Here is a 22809-nt window from a genome sequence, read left to right as displayed (position 1 = left end):
TAATAGCCTGTATAAACAGAATACTGTATTCTTTGTATTGCTGGAGCTGTCGTAAGTAACGGACTATGCTCATGATTGTTTTTATAGAGGAACTGCTGTTTGTTCATCTTCAGGATGACTCAGAGTGTAGTTGGCCTATTTGTCGATACACTTTTGCAAATTATGTTGCCTTTGTACTATTATCTTTTCTCTTATCAATGGTATCAGAACCTCAGTTACAGTTTCCACTCCTTTTCTTTTTTTGTCTTTTCTGATGGTGTTGCATATTATATAATCCTCTAACTCTTGAAATAATTTCAGGACATTTGTATCATCAGTTACACTTTTTCAGTTATTTGTATGCATTTGAAAATATTTGTAACCGAGAAACAGGACTGATTGGAGATTTGTCTAATTGGTTTAATACTCTAAATTATGCTTATTTTAGCTGTCTGCAAGTAATACACTGTCTCCTTTATGTTTACTAAAAGAAAAATAATATTTAAAAATTTAGCTGTTATTCTTTTTTTTCTTTGAGGCATATTTATTACTTGTTTCTTTCTTGTGTTTCTATCTACTATGTTTGTCTCTTGAGATGGCATCATAGAAAGTTCAGTAGTAGTTGAGCTAAATAGAAATACATTCTTATAAGTAGCTCAGTGAAGTAGCACTTTGTATAAAAAGATAGGGTCTTTTAGGTACTATGTTATGGGTCAGGAAGAAATGGCCATATTTAAAATACAACAAATTAAAAACCATATTTGCTGTTCAACCGATGAGTGATAACATAAAACTTTCAGCAATAAAATGTCTGGATACTATAATTAAATAAGAATAAATAGATTAGTAGGAAATGCAAATGTTAATTGGCACATGGAATTTTTTTCTATAAAAATGAATAATTAAGCAAAATACTCTTTTTCTGATTTTGCCAAAAGATGAAAACAATTCCTGTTAGTTGTGTAATTTCAAAGTATCAGTTTTTTTTTTTTAATAAACAAGGTTAGCATAACATACAGTGTTTTTTTGCATATATATAATCTGAATAATTTTTAAAGTACCTAAGTAGCTGTTCTTACTCTTCTGGTTGTTTGTTTGTTTGTTTGTTCTAAATGCTTTTTAAAAAGCATTGTAAGGCCATCTCTGACTTCATCTTAAGACAAGAATTACAGCAGACTATGTGGCTGGAGAGACAGGCTGGAATTTCTGGTCTGTTTTTTGTCTGTGATATTCACAATGTTTGGATGATTGAATCCACTGTGAAGTATACCTGTTGTTATTAAAAGGCTTCATGTAGAGTGTGTGAGTTTTGATCAAGCAAAACTGAGAACCTTGATGTGTGATGCGGTGTTCTCTTGTTTTGTTGTTTGTTTTTCTTTAGTGGTGTGGGTTTTTTTTGTTGCTTTTGTTTTCCAGGGCATCAAATTCTGGTTACATTTCAACTGATGTGAAATTTGAGTTGAGCTATGGAGGTTAATTGGTGCTCAGTTGCTGGAATACTGAGTACCCACATTGGTCCCCTTGTATAATTTTCAGGTGTAGTCCTCCTGACTACTGCTTTTCTATCCAGGTGACTTGAGCGATACCGCTTCAAAGTCAAAATGTGAAATTTTAGCAGCCATAATTCCATTGCAATGGAGAGACTGTTGTTTTGCATCTTAACTTCTAAGTAACTGTTGTCTTCCTGAAGCACTCACATTAGAAGTATCTGGTTGGTATTTTTTTCATGGTGTTTTTTGTTGTTTTTATAGTGGATAGCTTTTCTAATTGTGTATCTAAAAGAAGAAAGGATCATGATCTTGAATAGTTGACTTGCAAAGTATAATTACCCCAATGGGAGTTAGATGTTTAGTATAATTTTAAGTGGTGCATATTTATTGAATCTTGGGGAAAGCATGCAGGACTCAGTCCTTAGTTTCCATGTAAATATCAACAGCTCTCAGAGCAGTGTTGGACTGTTTAGCGTCTAACCCATTTCTACCTCAAGGTAACTTTTAGATTTAATGAATATTCTAGCACAGATCAACAGTATTGTTCATAGCCTGTGTGACTCTGAGCCATGCGTAAGAGAAACATGCAGCACATACATACAGTTTTGAATTGCTTGTTTTCTTAATGTTTACTCAGTGAAATTTGTAGCATCTCTTCTGAGTCAAATTTGCAACTGTTGATTTAACGTTTTGTGCAGCTGTAGCCTTTCCATTTTTCCTGACGTCTAGAAGCCTTACTGAAGTTGCCCTTCTTCTAGGATGAAGGGGGAACATTTTTGTGTTTTGAGGGCTTAAGGTCCTTAGCTGATGGAAGCATTCAGTTTTTCTGTCAATGTACTGCAGCTAAGCAGGAAATTATGTCAGATGTGTGCGTTATTTATTTCTGATAATGATGGAAAATACCAGTGCTACATTTCATATCCACAAATGCAACACATGGAATTAACATAAAGAATTCATTTTTCAGCTGTGTTTTTCTTGGGAGTTTGTATACTTTGTGGGAGGAAAATCTCAGGTGTTTAAAACTGATGGATCACCAGTGGTAGGTATACAGTGACACTGAAGTATATTTTTCAGAACCTGAATATCCTGATATTCTGCTTATTATACAAGTCAACAAAAATGTTTTTGGAGATATTTTCCTTGTGTCCATTAAGGGAAGCATGTACGTGTCTCCTAAGTAATTCCAGTTCCTCTTACTCAGTATAATATTACAGGTAGAATGTGTCAATACATGGTTTATATTCGATGCTAACATGACCTATCATGTTTGTTTTCAGGACCTCATGTGTACCGAAGTTTGGACACAAAACTCTTGTTTCAAGATCTCTTTTCAATGCACTTGTGTGCACCGAGCCCCCTGTCTCTCGTTTCTGGTTCTGCAAAAGTACTTCAGTCTGCTGTGAACACAGGAGAGCCTTTGTTCTTAGCCTGTGTAAGAAAATATCCCTTTATCATTGGCTAGGGGAGCAGAAAAGTTTCAGGTTCTTACAGCAGGTCCTTCTGTTTTCTTTAAGGATAAGGTGATTTTTTTTACTGGTTTACATTTTCCTATAGGGGAGTATCAAAGAATTTATCTTTCAGAGTTGCCAAAAGCTATTTGTTTACCGAAGCTATTTGTCTGTGAGGTGTTTCCCTAAGCTGTATTTTCCCCAATTAAGTCTACTTAGTGAGTGTTAGACATTAGATATAGCATTATTTCTTCCTATGTAGTCAACACAAACATTTTCAGAAGGACTTTGTGGCTGCTGTTGATTTGTACTAGAAAATAATGCTTTTCAACCAGGGAAATTTATTGTTGGTTTGTATGATAAGAGCTCTTCCTTCTCCCCTTCACCCTCCTGATTTTAGCTAAGTCTTTTCGATCACAGTGCAAGTAACTACATGCCTGTAGATGAGTTCTGCATGGCTGTCAAGAAGTTCTGTTGTTCATATTTTAATAAGTACTGTGATCTTTCTGAAGCTTCACAGTGTAACGTTGTCCAGCTGAATGAAAACTCAAAGACTGAGACGCTATTCCAGATTATATTTTTTATGCCTGTGGAAATCATCACAGTATGACTCCTTTTATGAAATCACGCATAGTATGACAGGCACTCAAAAGAAGAAAACTAGTTTACTTACCCACTGATGTTCTTTTTAAGGACTTATTGGTTGCATATTACTTTTACAACATATCCTTGCAGCTTTTCCATTTATGGCCCATACAGAAATTTGGAATCTTTGGTTGAAAGGAAAATAAAGACCTGCTTAAATATTTAAATGATCCTCATTGGCAGAAGCTGTGTTGTCCTGTATACTGCTAGCATTAAAAATAAACCTGTATTATAGTGTAGATGTAGTCACTCTCTGAACAGATAGACCAGTAATGTGTCAAAGAACAGTCTTTCTAAATGGCATAACTGTTTCAGGATTATCCACTACTGGGGGAGACAGCTGTGATCTGTTCTGGAAGGAATCCCTTTGTGCTTCATAGCCCTTTTGATACCTCTGGCTTGCCTGAATGGGCCACCAGGATCTGCTTAGCATTGCTCTGAATCTATTCCTCTCATTACTTAAAACCAAGGGTGCTCGGTTTTGGATGTAGCTACATCAAGTCTGACTTCCCAGTGCATGCAATGTATGTTTGTTCAGTGCTTTTACTTATGTATAAATAGTCCGCATCTTATTTCAGTGCCTATTCTACTTTCAGAGCCTTGAGAAAAGTTTGGTTTTCTTCTGGATGTTTGAAGACAAGATTTTGGCTACTGTAGGTTAGCACTGAGGCCAGTGAAAGCATGTGGATGATAAGAGATCTTTTGTGTGGCAGCAACGTAGACTAGGGCTTGCCATCAGGAAAGAACTTCTAAAGAGGTCTTTCTGTGAGTGTCTGTAATTACAAGTCTTATGATGTCTTTTTGTATACTATAAAGAGTGGTTGAAGATGAGCTTTTGGACAAACTAGACCATGTTTTGTTTCATATTTTTATAAAATAAAATTCATGTTCATGTGTAAAATTCATGTTCTGTAAATTTTAGTATTATTGTATATTCTGCAGATGGCTCCTTGAGCAGGCAGTGTGGTGTTTGTCCTTCCAAGCTGTCTTCTATGTTTACTTTTCTGGACTAAATGTTGCTGATGTTGGAGGTTTACTAATATTTCAAAAGTTTTGTATGGAGCTGAGGGAGGGAAAATAGTGTTTTTTTTAGTCAGTCTTCAGAAACTCCTTGCATGTTAATTCCTTCAATTTTTGTCAGTGGAAACCAGTTGGATTCTTTTGAAGTCTTCACACATCTCCTGCCCCCCAAGAGTTGTTCTTATGCAGCCACATAGAATTCACAACAAAAGACGCTTATAAATGCAAAGTTAAGGGTGCTCTGTGGAATCTAGTTATCTTCAAGATCAGTAAGTTGATAATTCATTTTAATTTCCTTGATTAAAAATGGAAAAAATAAATATTCCCATGCCCCAGGTGCTGTCAGCTGTGTATGACTTCCTCACAGCACTTGCCCAGGGCATGCCATCTGTGTACTGTCTGTATGGTAATAGCTCACTGCCTTCACAAGACTGCAGAGATTCTGTCTTGCAGGGGATAGTTTACATGGGTGCAAGAGGAGAGGCTCATAATCTCGAGGGGAGCAGAGTTGCATGAGATGTTGGCACTTGCAGAAGTGGTTAGTAAGGGGCTTACGGCTTTTTCCATACCCACTCTTGCTCATCCCCAGTTATTCCTCCTCTTTGAACAGTAATGCTCATCCTCCATCCTTTATTACGCTACCTCGGTTACTGTAGTCCTCTCTTTTTCCATTTCCATACTTTTTAGTTTTGTCTAAGTTTTTAAGAATACATAGGTGTTACAAGGACCTCATCATGATGAGAGGGTGGTGTCTGGAGGAAATTCCTTCAAGTTAAAATAAATAAATAGAGGTGATCACACAGTTTTCTTTATAGTTAATCTTTGGTACCTCACTGATCAAACATGCTTGTTAGAGACAATCCTGTAGAGAAGCACTCATGTATGCTAGTGTTGTGCTATATACCCCACTTAAGTAGCAGCTAGGTGATCACTGGTGCACCAGGACTGCCTCTGTACTGCTGATTAAGCAAAAGATAACTCTGTCGTTGGTTTGATGGCCGACTCTGAAATGATTTATGTTAATACAACGAAAGGATTTTTAGCCCCTTCCCTCTCCCACAAAAAGTACCTGCTGGGAATGTCCCTGCCCCTGCTTCTCTCTGCCCTATGTCTAGACCTTTGTCAAGGAGAGTTCTTCCTGTCTTGGACCAAAACCACTGCAGAGACCATGCTAATGGTTTAACTATATGGAAAGTTGTGGCCCAAACCTCAGACCCACTGCCAGCCTCGTTTATTTTACAAGCAAAGAGGCAACCAGTTTCTGAGAAGGTACCACAGTATGAGGAAAGAGTCCAAGCACTGTTTCTTTGTTGGACTCTTGCACTCACATTTGTGAGTCAGACTTTGCTGACATAAACAGCATCTTTAGAGAGAGGTAGCCTGATTCTTTGCCTCCAGGATGCAATTCTTAGGAATGTACTTTTCCCTGGAATACCATTAAGAGAGGATCATAGTTAGAACAAGCAAGCAAACATCTAAACACGTGGTTTCTGAATGAATGCTGCTTTCATTTTGATATACATTGTTTTGCAGAGGAAAAATACCGGTGCTGCAGTGCTGGCTCATGTTCTTTTTGGAAGTCATCATAGTCTGAGTACATTCAAGAAAGCAATGTTCCTCATAGGGGCTGCTATCATCTCCCTTGTATGAGAGGGATAGAGATGAACCAGTTGTCAAGTTATTTCTCTTCTGTTAATCATCAGTCTGTCAGTTGATTTTCTTGATGAGTCCCTTATCAGCTGATCAGCTTTCTGCCAATTGACTTTGTTTCCAAGGCAACCACTCTCCTGACAAGCCAGTTCCCTTCAATATTAGGTAACTTATTTCTTAGAGTAGGTTGATTACATTTTAACTGCAAAGTTCTTAATGAGATCTTGCTACTTAAGTTTCAGTCTTACATGAAAGTAAAAAGATAACAAAGAAGCAAAGTCTCTGACTAAAATGTAGTTGACAGCATGGTAAAGATACACGAAGAGATCTTATACTCTCACAAAACTCATGACTTGTACATATTCCCTGAAGATAAGCAGGCCCACTAGTTGCTCTCATTTATTTATATATTCAGGGTATTCTCTTTCTGCAAATAATGAGAGTCCCTGGTAAGCTAATGATGGAGTCACTGTCCCTGGAAATGTTCAAGAAATGTTTAGATGTTGTACTAAGGGGCATGATTTTGTGGGGAAATATTGGTGGTAGGCGGATGGTTGGACTTGCTCTTGGAAGTCTTTTCCAATCTTGGTGATTCTGTGAATACCAGCAATGCAGCAATCTCCTTTTTATGCATGCTATGTCTTTAAATCTATTGATACTATTGTTTAAAAAAAGTTAAATAACTTTTTTTCTGAGGAGGGCAAACTCAGACATCCATATTCATATAGGCAGGTAGTGTCATCGTGCTTACATATTATTATACTAATTCCTGAGTATATCTGTATGAGGTGACTGAAGTAGTTACTGTTGTCTTACGTATTCGGTGTCCTTTGCTGAGATTATAGTCTTCATTTCAGGGAAAGCAAAACCTCAGGATCCTTTCTGAAAATTCTGAGGTTTGTAGGACAACTCACGTAAATGAAACCAAGTACTGATTTGTATTAATACACTAAATGTATTTAACATATCCTGTAGAACCATGTTTCTTAACCTATGTATCTACACATGTTGGTCTGTTTTAGGGATGCATACACTTGTCTATTTTTTTTTTTCTCATTTCTTAAATGTTGCTTTCTCAGCTGACTATGAACTGCTGTACATGAGCTGAAAGAATTTCAGGATAGTTTGTATAAGCATTTGGATTTTAAAGCACTTAAATGTTCGTGCTGTAAAGGAAAGCATGACTCACTGTTAGCCATAATGAAGTGAATGTTCCTCTGTAATATGATTGCTTGGGAAATTTTGACTGATAGCAGTCAGCTTTCCAGTCTCTTTGATACAGAAGTGATTTTACATGGGGTTTGTGTTTTATTCTGTCTCCATCTGTTGATAGGATGACTTACAGCTCTGTCTGGACTGGCAGACAGGATTTAGGCGGCAATCCAGCAAACCACTTAAAAAACAGTTTAGCTTTAAGCTTTATAGCAACTAAATTAACAGGTTAAAAATTTGAAATAACGTTGCTAATATGCTACTATTGGCCTTAGAAAGAAATTTAGGAGATTAGGTTGTATTGGTATATGAACTATAAACAGAATAAGGAGTGTTAAATTAAACGTACTGAAATACATACTGAAAATATAGATGAAGATCTTTGTCTTCAGTACATAATTTAAGTGAGGAAAGATTTCTATTTTAATAATAAATTAATAATATATTTAATAATATATTTAGATCAGTGTTGCTTGGGTGTATAGGTACACAAACAATAAATTTATCAAAGATGTATGTAGTAGTTCCTTTGGCCAAAGACTAATGATATAATCAACAAGAATTATGGTATTACTATTGCTTTACAAAAAAAAAAAAAAAAAAAAAAAAAAAAAGGAGAGAGAGAGACAACATAGCATGTCTCTTTTACTAGAAAAACCAGTGATAATTATACAGTTAGAAATAGCTCACATGCAAGCCTGAAAACTTTTGTATTTACATTAAGGTTTATCAAGGGGTTTCTTTCTTGGAAAATTCTTCTCATTAAATTTCTTAGAAGTGTTTATTCTATCAGAAGAAGCAGTTGTCCTTGTGAATGAGTGAGCCTGCAGTTTAAAATTAGTTGTGCTCGTATTCAGTTAATGATACTGATGATAAAGATTGAATCACTGAGTTTAGTTTGGCGAGCTTTCAGTCTTACTGCACAAGTGGAAATGTGATAGTTTGTATTCCACAAGGGTGACCTCTTGTGGTGTAAATAAGTCAGTCGTTCTGAAAGAGCTTTCTGTAATAGATACTGGAGAAGGTTGTTTTTGTGTATCACTTTTAATGAGCAGGTAATTAATACATTTGTAAAAATAATGTATATTTTCCAGTTAGTTATAAATACACAGATCTTGTATTGACTGTGAAGTAGGCATTGTATTCTGATATACTTTCTTTGTACGTGTATGTTGTATCTTTTAGTAACCAGATGAAGAAGCATGGCATAGTTGCATCACAGCCAAGGATTATAGACTGGAAGAGAAGATTAACAGGTACTTTATATAAAGTGTTTTAGTTTCCAAACCTCTGGTAAAAAAAAAAAAAAAAATTTCATTACTGTATCTTTTCCTTTTGTTTGCAGATGTGAAATACATTCAAATATATATAATCAAAATATTATGATTTGGAGATTTTTTTTCACTGAACATTATATTTGATTTTCTGAATATATTGCATTTCTAGTGTTGGCGGTGTACAGGAACAATATTCAAGAGGTTTTCCATTAACACTTCATCAACCCATCGCTTTGTGTAAGCTGACGTAACTGCCTTGAAATTAACAAAGCTTTGTCCTACTGCATTAGCTGAAGATTCTGATTCTAATTTCACTAATTTTTACATAATGGATTTTAAATATTATTTTCTGAGAGCTGGCATGTTTCATACATTGCAAGTGTATATTTGAGAGTCTGGTATGCTAACTTGAAGTTTTCTACTTTGCTGTTACTTTATTATTATTTTACTAGAACTGAGCCATTGCCTGATACTGGATCATTCTGACAAAGGCTACGATGTGCTCTTCTTCCATTTACATGGAGTCAGAGTTGCTATTTGAGGCTGTATCTTCTCCATTTAAAAGCCTTATAGTTTATTTGTACTATTTCATTGGTGCTATTGAAAAAAACATGTATCATTAGGATCATTTCTTACATCTTTTTTTTTTTTTTCCAGCATAAATAGCTTTCTTAGTTTGTACATTCCTCATGCTTAACCCCAGAATAAATAGAAATAAAAATGCCTCCAGACTGGGAGACAAGCAAATTAACAATTTAATAATGTTACTGTTCTTTATAGTCACATGTTTACTGCTCATTTTTACGTCTAGGATTAATGTTGTTGACTAAAAGCTAGTGATCTTTTTTTTTTTTTGCAACTACAAGAGATACTTGTTTAAAAAAAATACGCCAAAAAACAATTGCTACATTTTTCTGATGGATATGAAACAGTTGCAGCTGAGGGTTGCAAAAATTCAGTTATTTTTGTTCCGAGCTAAAAATTGAATTGTTTTGTTAATTTTTTTCCAGTAATACATTTTGTCATATCTGCAAATACATATATGAACTTTTCTATTTATTGCTTTGTGAAATTAAGCATGTGCATGGTTAGAAAGTTGGTCTCATCTTAACATTTAAGAGAGGTAGCTGCAAACTGAAAGGAAAAGGAACAACTGAGTCAGTATGTGGGTTTTGTACCACGCAAGGTAAGTGCAAGCTATTGTAGTGCTCTCATTTCAGCCATGCTCTTACACTATCCAGAACAGAATTTTCAGTTTATTGTAAATACTACATAGTGTTTTATTAATCAAAATACTCCTCAAATCTAGGACTATAAGCACATTTGATGTGGGAAAAGAAAGGTCTGCAAAATAAATAAAAATAGTAACTCTGCTACCAGATGATATCTACTTTTAAGTATATATGCACACACCAACATTATTTATTTATGAAACAGCAGCATTTTAGTATGATCTGCTCTAATTGATATTATCGATAGCTTTATAATTTGTAAAATATGTATACAGAGATAATATGGATACACAAAAAAGTGGATTTTTTTTAAAGAGCAGCCTTTTAAAACAGTTTTAAATTGCTTCTTTCAAATAATACTCTGCACGTTAATTTTTTTGAGGTCTGAGATATAATGTTTCCAGGATTCAAACCTCTTAATATCAATGTTTTTATGTTGTACACTATTTTTTGTGTTTTAGATAAGATAATTTACACAGATAAGAATTTACACTGTCATTTAAATAGGAGAGTAATCTGTTGCTTAAATGCATATACCTGCTAGTCTAATAGCCTTGTTCATGTGATTTAATGGACTTGTGAGACTTATTTACCTATTTAAAAAAAAAAAGAAAAAATAATAGTTATTAATTATTTTTTTTTTTAAAAGAAAAAAGCCCAGGGAGGTGGTTGAGTCACCGTCCCTGGAGGTGTTCAAGAGACGTTTAGATATAGCGTTGAGAGACATGGTTTAGTGGGGTTATTGGTGGTAGGTGGATGGTTGGACTAGGTGATCTTGTAGGTCTTTTCCAACCTAGCTAATTCTGTGATTCTATGATTCTAATACTTTCCTCTTCCCCTCACCAACTTAAAAACCTGTAACCAAACAGCAACACTGTAACAACTTTGGTTGCCAAGAGATAAGGAACTTAACCTAATCTCCAGCTCCAAAAATATGCCTAGGTGTATGTACCCTGTAAGCAATTGTTAGACCCTTTCAAATGCAAGTTGCGCAGAAACGCTGACTCTACCAGAGGGGGCCCACAGTCAGGACTAGAATTCTATCAGTTCACATAGTGCCAGATGAATGTGAAAAGGGTGTTCAGCAAATTGCAGTAATTCCCACTGATGAAAGTCAATCCTGGAATCTTATTTTTAGTAATAACCATTTTTTACCAACTACCTTACCCAGTCTAAAAAAAGATCCAAGCTCTTAGTTTTGTTTCCAGAAGAATTCCACACCACTGATTTTTTGGTCTGCTGGGAAGTGGACAAGGTTTCTGACACTAAACAGTAGCTCCTTTTCATTAACTTTGTAGTAAATTGATGGAGGGTGGACAAGAGTGCGGGGAATGGATTGACTTCAAACTTGTTTATTGGGAGCAGGACATCTTTCAGATATCTGCGCTTTGCTATTTATCTCCCAAAATTCCAACTATGTAAGAAATTGTCTAACATGTAAAAAAAAAATAAAATAACAAGAGAGAGATATGCATTTTACGTGAACTTAGGAAAATTTTAAAAACTGATTGTATGAGGTGGTTAGAATTACTAACAGAACGTAATAAGAATTTTTCCCTTCTTAGTTGAGAACAAAGTATCAGCTAATCAAGCTTAGCGTACTATTGTGCATGTGTACTAGACGAAATTGTTAACCTTAGAGGATTGTAGAATGGATGTTTTTAATGCAGAATGAGCTATCATAGAATCATAGAATTGCTCAGGTTGGAAAAAACCTTCAAGTTCATCAAGTCCAACCGCAACCTAACCACACTACTCTATAACAACTCACCACTAAATCATGTCCCCGAGCACCACATCCAAATGGTTTTTAAACACATTCAGGGATGGTGACTCAACCACCTCACTGGGGAGCCTGTTCCAGCACTTAACAACCCTTTCTGTAAAGAAGTTTCTCCTGATATCCAACCTAAACTTCCCCTATCACACAGATATAGAGCTGAAAAACACATTGATGTAAATGTAGTCATTACTTTCCAGTTCAGCAGTCAAATGAAACGTTAATGTCAGCAACAAGAAACAAATCTGGATTTATAGGGCAGCCTTACATATGAAAACATTTCTCCATCTAATTTTATGCAAAACTCTCATTTTTGAGGAATTGTAAACCATAAGAAAAGCTTGAATTGGTAGAATAGCCCAGGGTATAGCAAAATCAGACATTTTTAGCTTGTTTTTTTTTTTCTGGAGTGATGAAGTGTTTTTTATTTGTGTAGAAGCTGAAACCTTCACTGAATATGTGCTTCTGTTTTGAATGTATTTGAAGGATTAGAGGATGATACAAGAATAGATGAATCAGAAGAGGAAAAAAACTTTTGGCATACGAAGGTTCTACCAGTTCTGCATGAACTGAAAACTGGTGGGTAACGCTGTTCTTGAAAGTATGTATTTTCTGTTTTACTTCCTAGAGGGGACACAAGACTCATTTACTATAGAATAACTGTACTTGAACTATGTAGTCTTTTATGCTTTAATATGTTCAGTGACTTCGCAAGGTAAATTAAAAAACACTGGTTAAGAGAACATCTTGTCTAATTAAACTAGTTTGTGTTAGAGGTCATAGCCCTGCCAATTTAACAGTCAGCGATGAGGTAACAGTTACAAAAATAAAGTACTTCATAGATTCAGTATTTTAAACGTGGACCATATTGAAAGTCTAAACCAAGTTTAGAAAAGTGAGGAAGTCTTAATGAAAATTTCCCCTTCTGCTTAAGTGTTAGATGACTCAGAAAAGTGACCCGGAATACTGAAGCGAAATTGAGTAAATTAAATATGGCTTGAAAGATTGAACCCTGAAATCCATTTTAGAGTTTCATTAAAAAGGCTTTTTCAGTTGCCCTGTATAAACATTATATAGGAGTACAGAGTTTTTACAAGCAGTTGAAAGTGAATGTTGAATTAAGGAATTGATTCGACTTCACAGTATCTTGGGCAGCATTCATTATAGTATGCTACAGATTAGTTGTTTTTTTTTTTTTTGGCATATTTTTGGAGATGTAGATGAGCATGAAACGCTCGTACAGTACTGAGCGATTCCCAAACTATATTGTTATTTTAGAAAGGCAGGATTCTCATTCCCACACCTATCATTGATGTGTTGAAAAGACAGCGGTCAGAGAATTTGAAAGCAGCTGTGCAACTCACCCTTTCCTTGCTTAGTGTTGATACCGTCAAATACAAGCTGCTGAATTAAACTTTTTCATATTGACACTTTCTTTATAGGTAAGCAAAATATTATTCATAGGTAAAATCTGATCGCGTCCTTCCCGTGAAATGACTGGAGCTAAAGAAAATCATATTTCTGGCCCCTTTTCCTCGATCTTTATTTGATTTGGTGTCATGGTTTTGTGATTTTCGGTTATTGGTATTCCACATCATAACATCATGTAGTGGACATACCTAGTTCTCAGAAGAGAAGGACTACTACATTCCCCACGGTACTTTGCTCCTTTGTTACCATTTTTCCAGCCGGAGGGAAAAGATAGAAGCTCACAGTATAAAAACTTGCAGATCACGAGACCTCGTCCCTTTTTCCGCCGTCTCTTGTCTTGGCAGCACCTCGCTCTCCAGCCGTCTTATCGTCGGTAGTAGAGTAAGGCCTACCTTGATTTTGGGACATTCTCTCTCTCTGTATTGGATTTATCAGCTTAAATTGTAATTATATTGTATTATAGTGTGTTGTTTTGCATTCCGATATTTTATTTAGTAAATTAGTTTGTTTCTCCTCAGATTGTTGCCGTTGTTCTTTGCTCTCAGGGCCATCTCCCTACCCTTTTCCCCTTTCCCCTTTTCCCGGGACGTGGGCCCTTGGGGCCCCCATCCCCTTTGTCACGGAATCAGGCCTAACGCCCATAAACCGTTGACCTTTGGCTTACTCTGTGCTTTGTTTGTTTGTTTGTAACTTCTTACTTGATTATGGCTTACTTTTTCTAATACTAAATGAAATTATCTAATGGAAATTTCACAATTGTTGATTGAGTGTAGCACTACAAAACTCTTCATGTTTAAAAGCTTTTCTGCTTCTTGAATATTCACATGCATTATAACTAAATTGCATTACCTCCTCCAGCTGCAAGTTATATTGCTTTTAGGCTATTTACCGCACAATTGCAGTTTTTCTATGAAAATGAGCATTAGAATCCCACAGTTTCAATCTTTTCAATGGGTTTATTGCTAATTGAATATTTTTTAACTTTATGCACAGCCGCTTTCTTCATACCTTTAATCTAATTCCCTGAACATACAAATAGATCACGTTTAGTTTTACATGTTATTAATATGAAAGCCTTTTTTCCCCCTTTTGTCCTTCTAAAAGCCTTGCACCACAGAACTTTCTGTTCAAAAACAAAGCTGAAGTTTAACCTGAAACTGAATTATTATCTTAAAATCTTAAGAATACTTTGTATTTGAGATGACTGTTACATGACAAAAGCAAACAGAACCCCAGTCACTTTTAATAGAGGAGCAAATGTTTTAATTTGTTATATTTCAGTACAGAGAACCTTCAAAAATGACCCACAGCATGAATGATGAATTATTTTTACTGTTTTTAGTTTTGATGAAATGGAGTGGAGGCCTTTCAGTTTTGATTCTTTGCCACTCTTGTTTCACTGCTTGCTGAAGTGGAGGATTTAGTATTGTAGTACATTTTGTTTCATTTTCTGTCTTGGTAGGAGTGGGTGATACTGTTGCTTGAGTACGATGATTGTAAATTGAGAGCTTCCAGGTACTGCTCAGCAATAGGGGTGGGTCCTTGAATCTGCTTTACACTTTTGGGCTGTTAGATACCATGTTTGCCAACTGCTTTGCCTCCTTTGAAGGACTAGTTCAACTGGGAATTGCAGCCTAAATAAACACAAAGTTTTATACTGTGCTTTGTTAGTGTCAACTTATAGACAGAAACAAAGGTAAGAATAAACATAAAATAATAATAAAAACAAACAAAAAAAACAAACAAAAAAACCCAACCCCTCAGCAGACTTTATTTTTAAAAAGCGGCAAGACTTTTTGCTTTCCCTCTGAAGTCAACAGGAGTGTGATTCCTTTGTGTAAAGATGAAAGTTCTATAATATCTTGCTAAAGATTTTATTTTTGTATATTTTAAATAGCATCTGAGGGACTCAGGCTAAGAGATGACTTTTCATCAGCAGCCCAACAGTCCACTCAAATGTATCTTTCACTTTAATGTACATTGGAGAGTTCCAATCAGTTTTTACATTCCTTTTTTCTTAATCTCAGCAGCATTTAACATGTTGGTTTATATATGTATCCTTAGTTGTCTCTTTTTTTTTTCATGTAATATTTGACAGGGCTCTGAAGAAGGTTTACAGATTTATTGTTTCCTGGTGGACTTCTGGTCAATCTTGACTATTAGCATTAAAGATGAGTTTGGTTTAGCTTTAGGTATTATTTTGGCTCTGTGACTGCTTAGCTTGATTTTCTTCTTTTTGATAGACCAACATACAATTGTTTGTGAGAACTGCATTATCATCCTTGAAGATTTATTGGTCGCCTGATTTTTGTTCTTATGCAACCCATTCTTTATTTTGTTCTCCTGTGTTTGTATCTAGTAAGATGCTCTGGAAAAGATGACACTGATTATTATTTTGTATTTTTCTCTCCTTTCCTATTCCCTTCAATTAGAAGACAATGTAGAAGGTCTTTGTCTGGCTTGCACCAAACTCTATCAAGTCTTGAATGAAGGAAATATGCTTGGAAAAAGATCTAAAAGAAGAAGTATGCTTCTGAAGACATTATATAAACTTGTAGAAATTGATTCAGATCCACTTTGCCTGAAGCTGGCAAAGATTATTCTGTCTGTAAGTGTTTCAAAATGCTATTTGGTAGAATGTGAAGCTCAAAATTGTGAATTACATCTTGTATTTAACTTTTCAACCTTCTAAAAGGTGTTTAAACTAGCGGTTTGTTAATTGTAGTTTCTTGCCTTACAAATACACCCATTCATTCAGATGGGCACCTGTTGGAGTCTATATTTTGCAGGGAAATTGCATGTGGGGAGGGAAATAGGGACCCAAAATATGGTAGTTGGCGTATCATGGCTGGTGTATTGCTTATGCATGGAAAAGAGACGGTGTCCTAAGCTGAGATATATATACTGGGATTTTAATAAAATGACAATTTAAAAAGTTAGGTGTGGAGCTGAAGTTCGGTTTTGAATAATATATTGACTTTACTAAACACGTTTATCTGAAAATACTAAAGCTGCTTTTTTTTTTTTTAAGTAAGTATAATTATCTCTTTCTTTGTGACAGCTAGAGTAGCCAAGGACACTCTCCAAGGTCCGATAATGTTAGTGGCAGCCCTCACGTTGAATTACACTTCTAAGGCTTTTGTTATCGTTTTGTATGATATTTGTATAAGCAAGCAAGGGAAACATGGTCTAAATGAAGCTGATAATTAAGGGAGATGCACATAAGCTGGAAAATTATATCCAAAGAGAAGTCAAGTCATTTAAATAACATAATGAATAGAAGCCTGCAAACATGTCTTAAATAGTGAGAGATCTGAGAAGCACAATTTGATACAGACTATCAAGTTTGTCTGATGTAGAGTAGATTGAAGAAAGGTACATGATAACTGTCTTCAAATATTTTTGAAAAGGGAAATAAGCTGTTTTTCTAACATCGCTGTGGAAGGAACTGTACACGATAGCATAAGATATCTAGGGTAGACTTCCGAGATTTTCATTGGAGGCACAGAGGTTGGTTGTGAATGAGCTGTGAATGCCTTAAAATAAGGTTTTTAAGACAGAGCTAGCAATCTTTATTAAAAAAAGAACAACACAAAATCAACAAAACAACAACAAAAAACCAACAGAAAGAACAGGGTGTATCCAAAAGCGCAATCAAGTGATTTTTTTTTCAAGGCACATGTATTGGGACTGAAATAAATAACTTTAATTTATACTAAAACTAAGGCGTAAAATCAGAAGTAAGACTGAATTATTAGTAGAATTTGAAGTAGACTGGTGCTCAATTTTATAGAAATATGCTGGTGTGGGTCAGTGGTTTAATAAGTGTATTTTTTTTAATTCATCACTTTTGTTGTTAGCAATGTTAGTGTGGTGACAAGTCTTCTCTGTGTGACACAGCAGGTGCATGCTTCTAAAAGCTTTATCCATTTTTCATTCATGGTAAGGTGAGTCACCTGTTGCTATGATCTAAGGAGAACTCCATGTCCCAGTAGTTCCATTAATGTAGTTGTACTTGAGAAACTTGATTGTAATATATTTTTCTGCAGTATTCCATTCTGTTTAAGATTCCTTTTCTTTTATAGATTTGTGGTTTATAGAACCATAGCGTTTCTACAAGGAGCAGGAAGCTAAAACCATTACCTGGTCTTAGCATCAATATTATACATTGAAATCTCAATGATGCTATATTTTTATGTGTGAAATTAATATATTAGAAGTTATAAATTATGAAAAAAAAATCGAAATCTGTGCTTAGCTTTAACATGTTATATGTGTACCTGGGTAGTGTGATCTTGCTTAAACATACACATTCCCATAGAAGTTTTCCTTTCATCCCTTACAGACTTTTACTCCCTCAGTAGCAATCTGCATTTGATTGTTTGATTTTATGAAAGATTATATGTAGAATATTTAATAATCTACATAATTTCAGGCATATGATTTACATTAGGAATTAGTACATCTGCGCTGACACCACCTGGCATTGTGTTGTAGACATATTAGTAATTAGTATGTGGAGAGTTTCTTCTTCTTTTGAGTTGATAGACATTATTTTAATCAGAGATGTTATGTGATGCTTAAAAAAATGTTCTGTTACAGACATTTTTCCTTCATTTTGTTCCATCTTTTTTTTTCCATCTTCTAAGAATCCTGAGCAGCAGGAATTTGCCCTTCAAGCCTTCAAAGGCAGAGAAAAGGAAGAGATTGTCATTACAGATGTAACTCTTGCTTTCCTTTCTCTCAGTGACCTTTAGCATGTTGTAAGATCATTTCTGATATCTGAGAATAACTTTCATTATGAAATATATTGTTGCACTGGATTTCTTTGTTGTATGGTGATAGACGCAGAACCAGTGAATCCTGTGTGGAATTTCTTTAGAAGAGTGAATTAGAAAAAAAAAGGTGTACAATCACATACTGCCTGCAGAAAAATACATAAAAACCTTGTATATAATCTGTTATTTCAAAGTCAGTCTGCACAGTTTGCTGAAGAGTGCTTAAGCTAGCTAGGTTTCAGTGCCTTTTATTTCTTCAAACTTTTCAGTGTGGCTCAGTATCCTATCAGAGTTTCAGCTGGATTTTAAGAGCTTTACTGTGAGAATGCGATGTCTGAACTAGTATGTAGATTTTAGTTGTGATTCTTATGACTTTTTTCTTGCAGATGAAAGTGGATGGAAAAAATCTTCTCGGAGTCTGCAAGCTTGCATTTAAAGTTTGCAGGAATGGAAAAAATGATTACCTCATTCAAAATGATAGATTACTAGGTATGTATTTTCTTATTATATGTATCTTAGATGTTGAAACATCCACTGTCTTCTACCTCCTGCTCCTGAGTAGCACAGGGGAATGGAGCAGTTCATAACTCTACATTTCTTCGTGGTTGCCCTCTGCCCCTGCTCCTTGGACTCCTCCATGTGGCTGCATGTGGAGACCTGTTCTGCACAGTGCCCATGGGCTGCACAGGGACAGCCTCCTCCTCCATGGGCCTCTCCTGGAAACTTCCTCTCTGTGCCTGGAGCACCTCCTCCTGCCCTGCTCTGCTGACCTTGGTGTCTGCAGGACTGTTTCTCTCACATTTCTCACTCCTCTCTCCCATCTGCTGTCACACAGCAGTTTTTCCCTTTCTTCAATCTGCCCTCCTGAGACACACTCAGCATCACTCATGGCTCAGCTCTGGCAGCACGGGGTCCCTCTTGCAGAAACTGTAGCTGGCTCAGATCTGGCATGTGGCAGTGCTGGATTTTGCCCACACAGGCCACTCCTGCAGCATCCCTGCTACCAAAAAACTTGCCATGTAAATCCAGTACAATCAGAAAAACTATAGAAATCTCTAATCTCAAATAAGGTGGGAAAATATTTATATTTGAGTGGATAGAACATAGGAAGAAGTATATATAGCTTTCAATCAGTTACTAGAAATTCAAAAGTATGATATTGGCTTGGATTACTTATTTAAAATACACTCACCAAATTCGGAATATCTCAGTTTGAAAAGATACATTAGACTTGTACTAACAAGTGTTCATTTTAACATTTCAGATGTCTAACAGTGGTGTCATAAGGCGAAAGTATACAGTAACTTTATCTGCATAAAAAGTAAAGCTAAGAAGTGTACAGGCAGACTTCAAGTGTGAGATTTGAATTACTCATCTGTGCTTTTTAGTGCCTCATTTGAGAGGCTTTAACACATTAGATTTTTCAGCAAGTAGTAAGAATAAACCCCTTTGAATGTCTCAAGTCAAAACAAAATACCAGGCATACATACTTTTTCAAATCTTGACTGAAGATTTTAATGATTACCGCAGTGTTTTTACAACTGATGCTGGTTCTTGAAGCCTGGAAAGAAAAAAGTCAGGCCAGTTCTGTTATTCATCAGTATTTAAACCAGTTCCTTGGTTTTGATCCAAATACCCAATTTTTCTAGCCCATTTATTAGAAAAGTTTATAAGGAGTTCAACAAGAGGGTTGTTTTTTTTTTTTTTCAGTTGTTAATCTCTTTGTTGACTGAACTATATCAAACATTAAATGTTAATTTTAGGCTTTCTGAATAATGATTTTTGTTTTAGATTGTTTGTTGGAGGTCGTGAGAACTGAAGATCTACAAAAAAACAGTGAAGCTCTCCTGTATTGCTTGGGAGCTATAAAGTTTATGTCTGGAAATGCAGTACTCCTTAATGAAATGGTCAACAAAGAAGCTGTTGAAATGTTGCTGCAATTAATGAAGCAGATTAATAATATAAAAGAAAATGACCCACATTTCTCCAGCTTGGGCCACCTATTAGTCCAGGTTAGCATTTACTTTCATTTCTAAAAGTAAACATTTCGAGGGGAAATAAAAAATTTAGTCAGAGGAGATAAGCTAACTTTGTGCACCACTGACAAGAGTTGTCCCTGCATTTGAATAGAATTATTTTTCACAAGTTTACATTAAGTTGTTCAGCACCAAAACTTAATTATTGCACATATTTTCAGTAGTTAATTTTAATGGCTTTGGAAATTCTCAGTGAATAGAAATATTTTAGGTACTTAATAAAACAAATTTCTGATTATTATTTTATGGTGCTGACAGCGTTCTGGATCTTAGAGTAAAGAGCTAAAAATGTGTTCCTGTGTAAATTCTTTAAATTGCAGCAGTAAATACAAACCTATTCTGCTATGCTCTAGATGATTAGAAAAAGCTTTTATTACAAGAAAAATACATTTAAAAAAAAAAAAAGTGTAGGAAAATACAGCTCCATTAGTTTGACAAAGTGCTTTTTTCCAGAAGTAGAATTTAAGGAAAAAGGCCAGCAGTATAAAAGCCAACCGTAGAGCAACTTTTTGAAGGCAGCGGGCCCAAAGTTTTTGACGAGGTAACCTTAGTGAGTGATGACTATAAAAAGTAGTCGTTTGCCCTGAAACTGTTTAAACTGTGGTGTTTTAGGGGAAAAAAAAAAATGGTAAGTACGTCTTAAGTTATGCATAGCTTGTAGGATTTTTATGTATTTGCTGAAAATTTGCCAACTAGATTTGTTAAGTATGAGGTAAAGATTAGGCGGGGGGTAACGGTAAGCTTCTGGGCCCTTCACAGGGAAATGGATTGGACGGTTTTCTGAAGCAATGTTTATGCTAAATGACAGATTTCTCTAATCACTTACAAACGTGGGATTTGATACTTGAAATTATATGAGAAAAAGGATAGCTTACACCATCACCTTATTCTTACTGATTGTTGTTTGTTTTAGTGGAGCAATGTCTCTCCAAAACAGTGTGTATAATCTTTAGACAAACATAAACAGACTGGGAGAGTTTGCAAACTGCAAATTAACAAAACAAATGAACCAGAGTATTTTCAGCTGTTTGACCTGCTGTCTGAACTTCCCTGCAACTTTGCAGGATTGCCTTTTCTTCCTTTATTTGTAATTCGTATTCTCTATCTCTTCTGTAGTAGCAGTGATTCCTGCTGCTATGGAATTCCTCTGTGACTTTCTCATGCCATTTTCTTTAACAAATCTGCATAAATGTGCACAGTTTATTCTGTGTCAATTAACTGTTCAGTCATCATAAAAAATACAGGAACAGCTCCATTTTCAGGGATGTAGTATCAAAGACCACTTCTTCGATGATTCACATCTTGAGAATAAAGAAAATTTTGTGCCATACTTCTAGCAAAAAATCAAATATGCATTGTTGTACAGAAATAATGAACAAACACAGGTTTTCAGGAATTCCATTCAATTACATTGGAGGAGGTAAACGTTAAATATCCACAATGATATCTGAGGGAGTCTCTGCTGGCTCTAAATACTGAAAACTCAAGTATTTCAGTTAAGTGGGACTGACCCTTCATTCTTTAACTGTATAATTGCACAATCACCAGATGGCAGTGTTATACATAATCTTGCCAGCTTGTTTTTATGGGAATAAACGTTCCCTCAGATGTCTTCATTCTTAACGAAATATCTGTTATGCAGAAATTCCACAATACAAAAATAAAAAATGTTTGTAATAGTATGTATACTTCCTTAATAGAAGACGTGAAACCAAGATAATCTCTGACTCATGTTGCTGCAGCTGATCATCTTTCTATGAATTATGGTAATGCTTATTCAAAAGCCAAAGCTTTTGAAGTTTCACTGACAAGACTTAACAAGTACTCCGTGTTCCTTAATTGAAAAGCACTTAAAATGCCTTTCTCTTTAAAAATAGCATTTATCTGCTGTTAAATTTCAAGTTTTCATGAATTTGATCTTTTACATGGCAACATAAGGATTAGAGCTGGTGGAGTTTGCTGGAGTCAGTTGTTTTGCATTTCTCCACGAATCATGTTGTCTGCTGGAAGAAATCAGAATAGTTCTTGAATTTGTCTGCTGTTTGGCTGGCTTCTCTTATTTTGTACTTTGTTGTCTTCGTATTTCACTTATGTGCTAACTGTTGTTTTTGTATTTCCTGCACCATCTTTCTATACAGCTGTTGTTTCTGACTGGCCTTTACTGTTCTTTCTAAGATAGTTTTATAGTTCTGTCTGAGCTTCCCTGATAAAGTGTTAGGGGAAATGGGAGTAAATTTTCAGTAACTTTGCTCATAGTCTATTTGTCATACATTTAGTACAGTTTACTGCTAGGCCATGCAGAGACTGCATGATACTGATCACTAATAGTAAAATTCTTGATAATTTTAAGTGCGCCGAGGTTTAAGGGTTTGTAAATACAAAAAGGCAACATAAAAAGTATATATATTTTTTCGTAGTATCAAGAAATGAGTGAGGCAGTGTGCTTGGAAAACGTTACTAATGCTGTCTGAAAACAGGGTGTTCCATAAGCAGTAAATCCGAGGTTATCTGATTTCAAATGGTTAGGGAACCTGTGGGAGTTGATATGACAAGTGATCTCTGACCATTTCCAACAGGATATTTCTGGATATTTGTAGAATTTTAGGAATGCTGTATTTGGAGAGTGGTGATAAATGATGTTTTTTCATTTCAGTAACAAAAGCAAGAATTACTCCATTAGAAGTAGATGAGATCGCTGGGTAAAGGGAGAAGTGCAAAGTTGTTCTTGATAGTTGAACTGAGACAGTAAAACTTACAGAATTAGTGCTGCCATTGTGGACCTAGTGCAGAAAAAGGCCCTGGCAGATATCCAGCAGGACTTGAACATA

At 35.5% G+C, this 22809-nt stretch overlaps 1 protein-coding gene across 7 annotated transcripts in view; it reads left to right on the top strand.

Annotated features, from left to right (window-relative positions):
- ARMC2 (armadillo repeat containing 2) overlaps positions 1-22809 on the top strand; it is a 67912-nt gene that overhangs the window by 15309 nt on the left and 29794 nt on the right. For all 7 annotated transcript variants that reach the window (XR_002437072.1, XR_002437073.1, XM_021392295.1 and 4 more), the window contains exons 6-10: positions 8633-8703; positions 12223-12315; positions 15600-15775; positions 18332-18434; positions 19737-19957. Coding sequence is in view for 5 of the 7 variants with exons in the window: in XM_021392295.1 (XP_021247970.1) it covers positions 8633-8703; positions 12223-12315; positions 15600-15775; positions 18332-18434; positions 19737-19957 (664 nt within the window). In the remaining 2 variants the exon portion in view is untranslated. The remainder of the gene's footprint in view (positions 1-8632; positions 8704-12222; positions 12316-15599; positions 15776-18331; positions 18435-19736; positions 19958-22809) is intronic.

The sequence above is a fragment of the Numida meleagris genome, chromosome 3 (assembly GCF_002078875.1).
Source record: "Numida meleagris isolate 19003 breed g44 Domestic line chromosome 3, NumMel1.0, whole genome shotgun sequence".
NCBI classification, from domain to species: domain Eukaryota; kingdom Metazoa; phylum Chordata; class Aves; order Galliformes; family Numididae; genus Numida; species Numida meleagris.
Note: the sequence above shows the minus strand (reverse complement) of the source record. Positions and strands in the feature narration are given on the sequence as shown.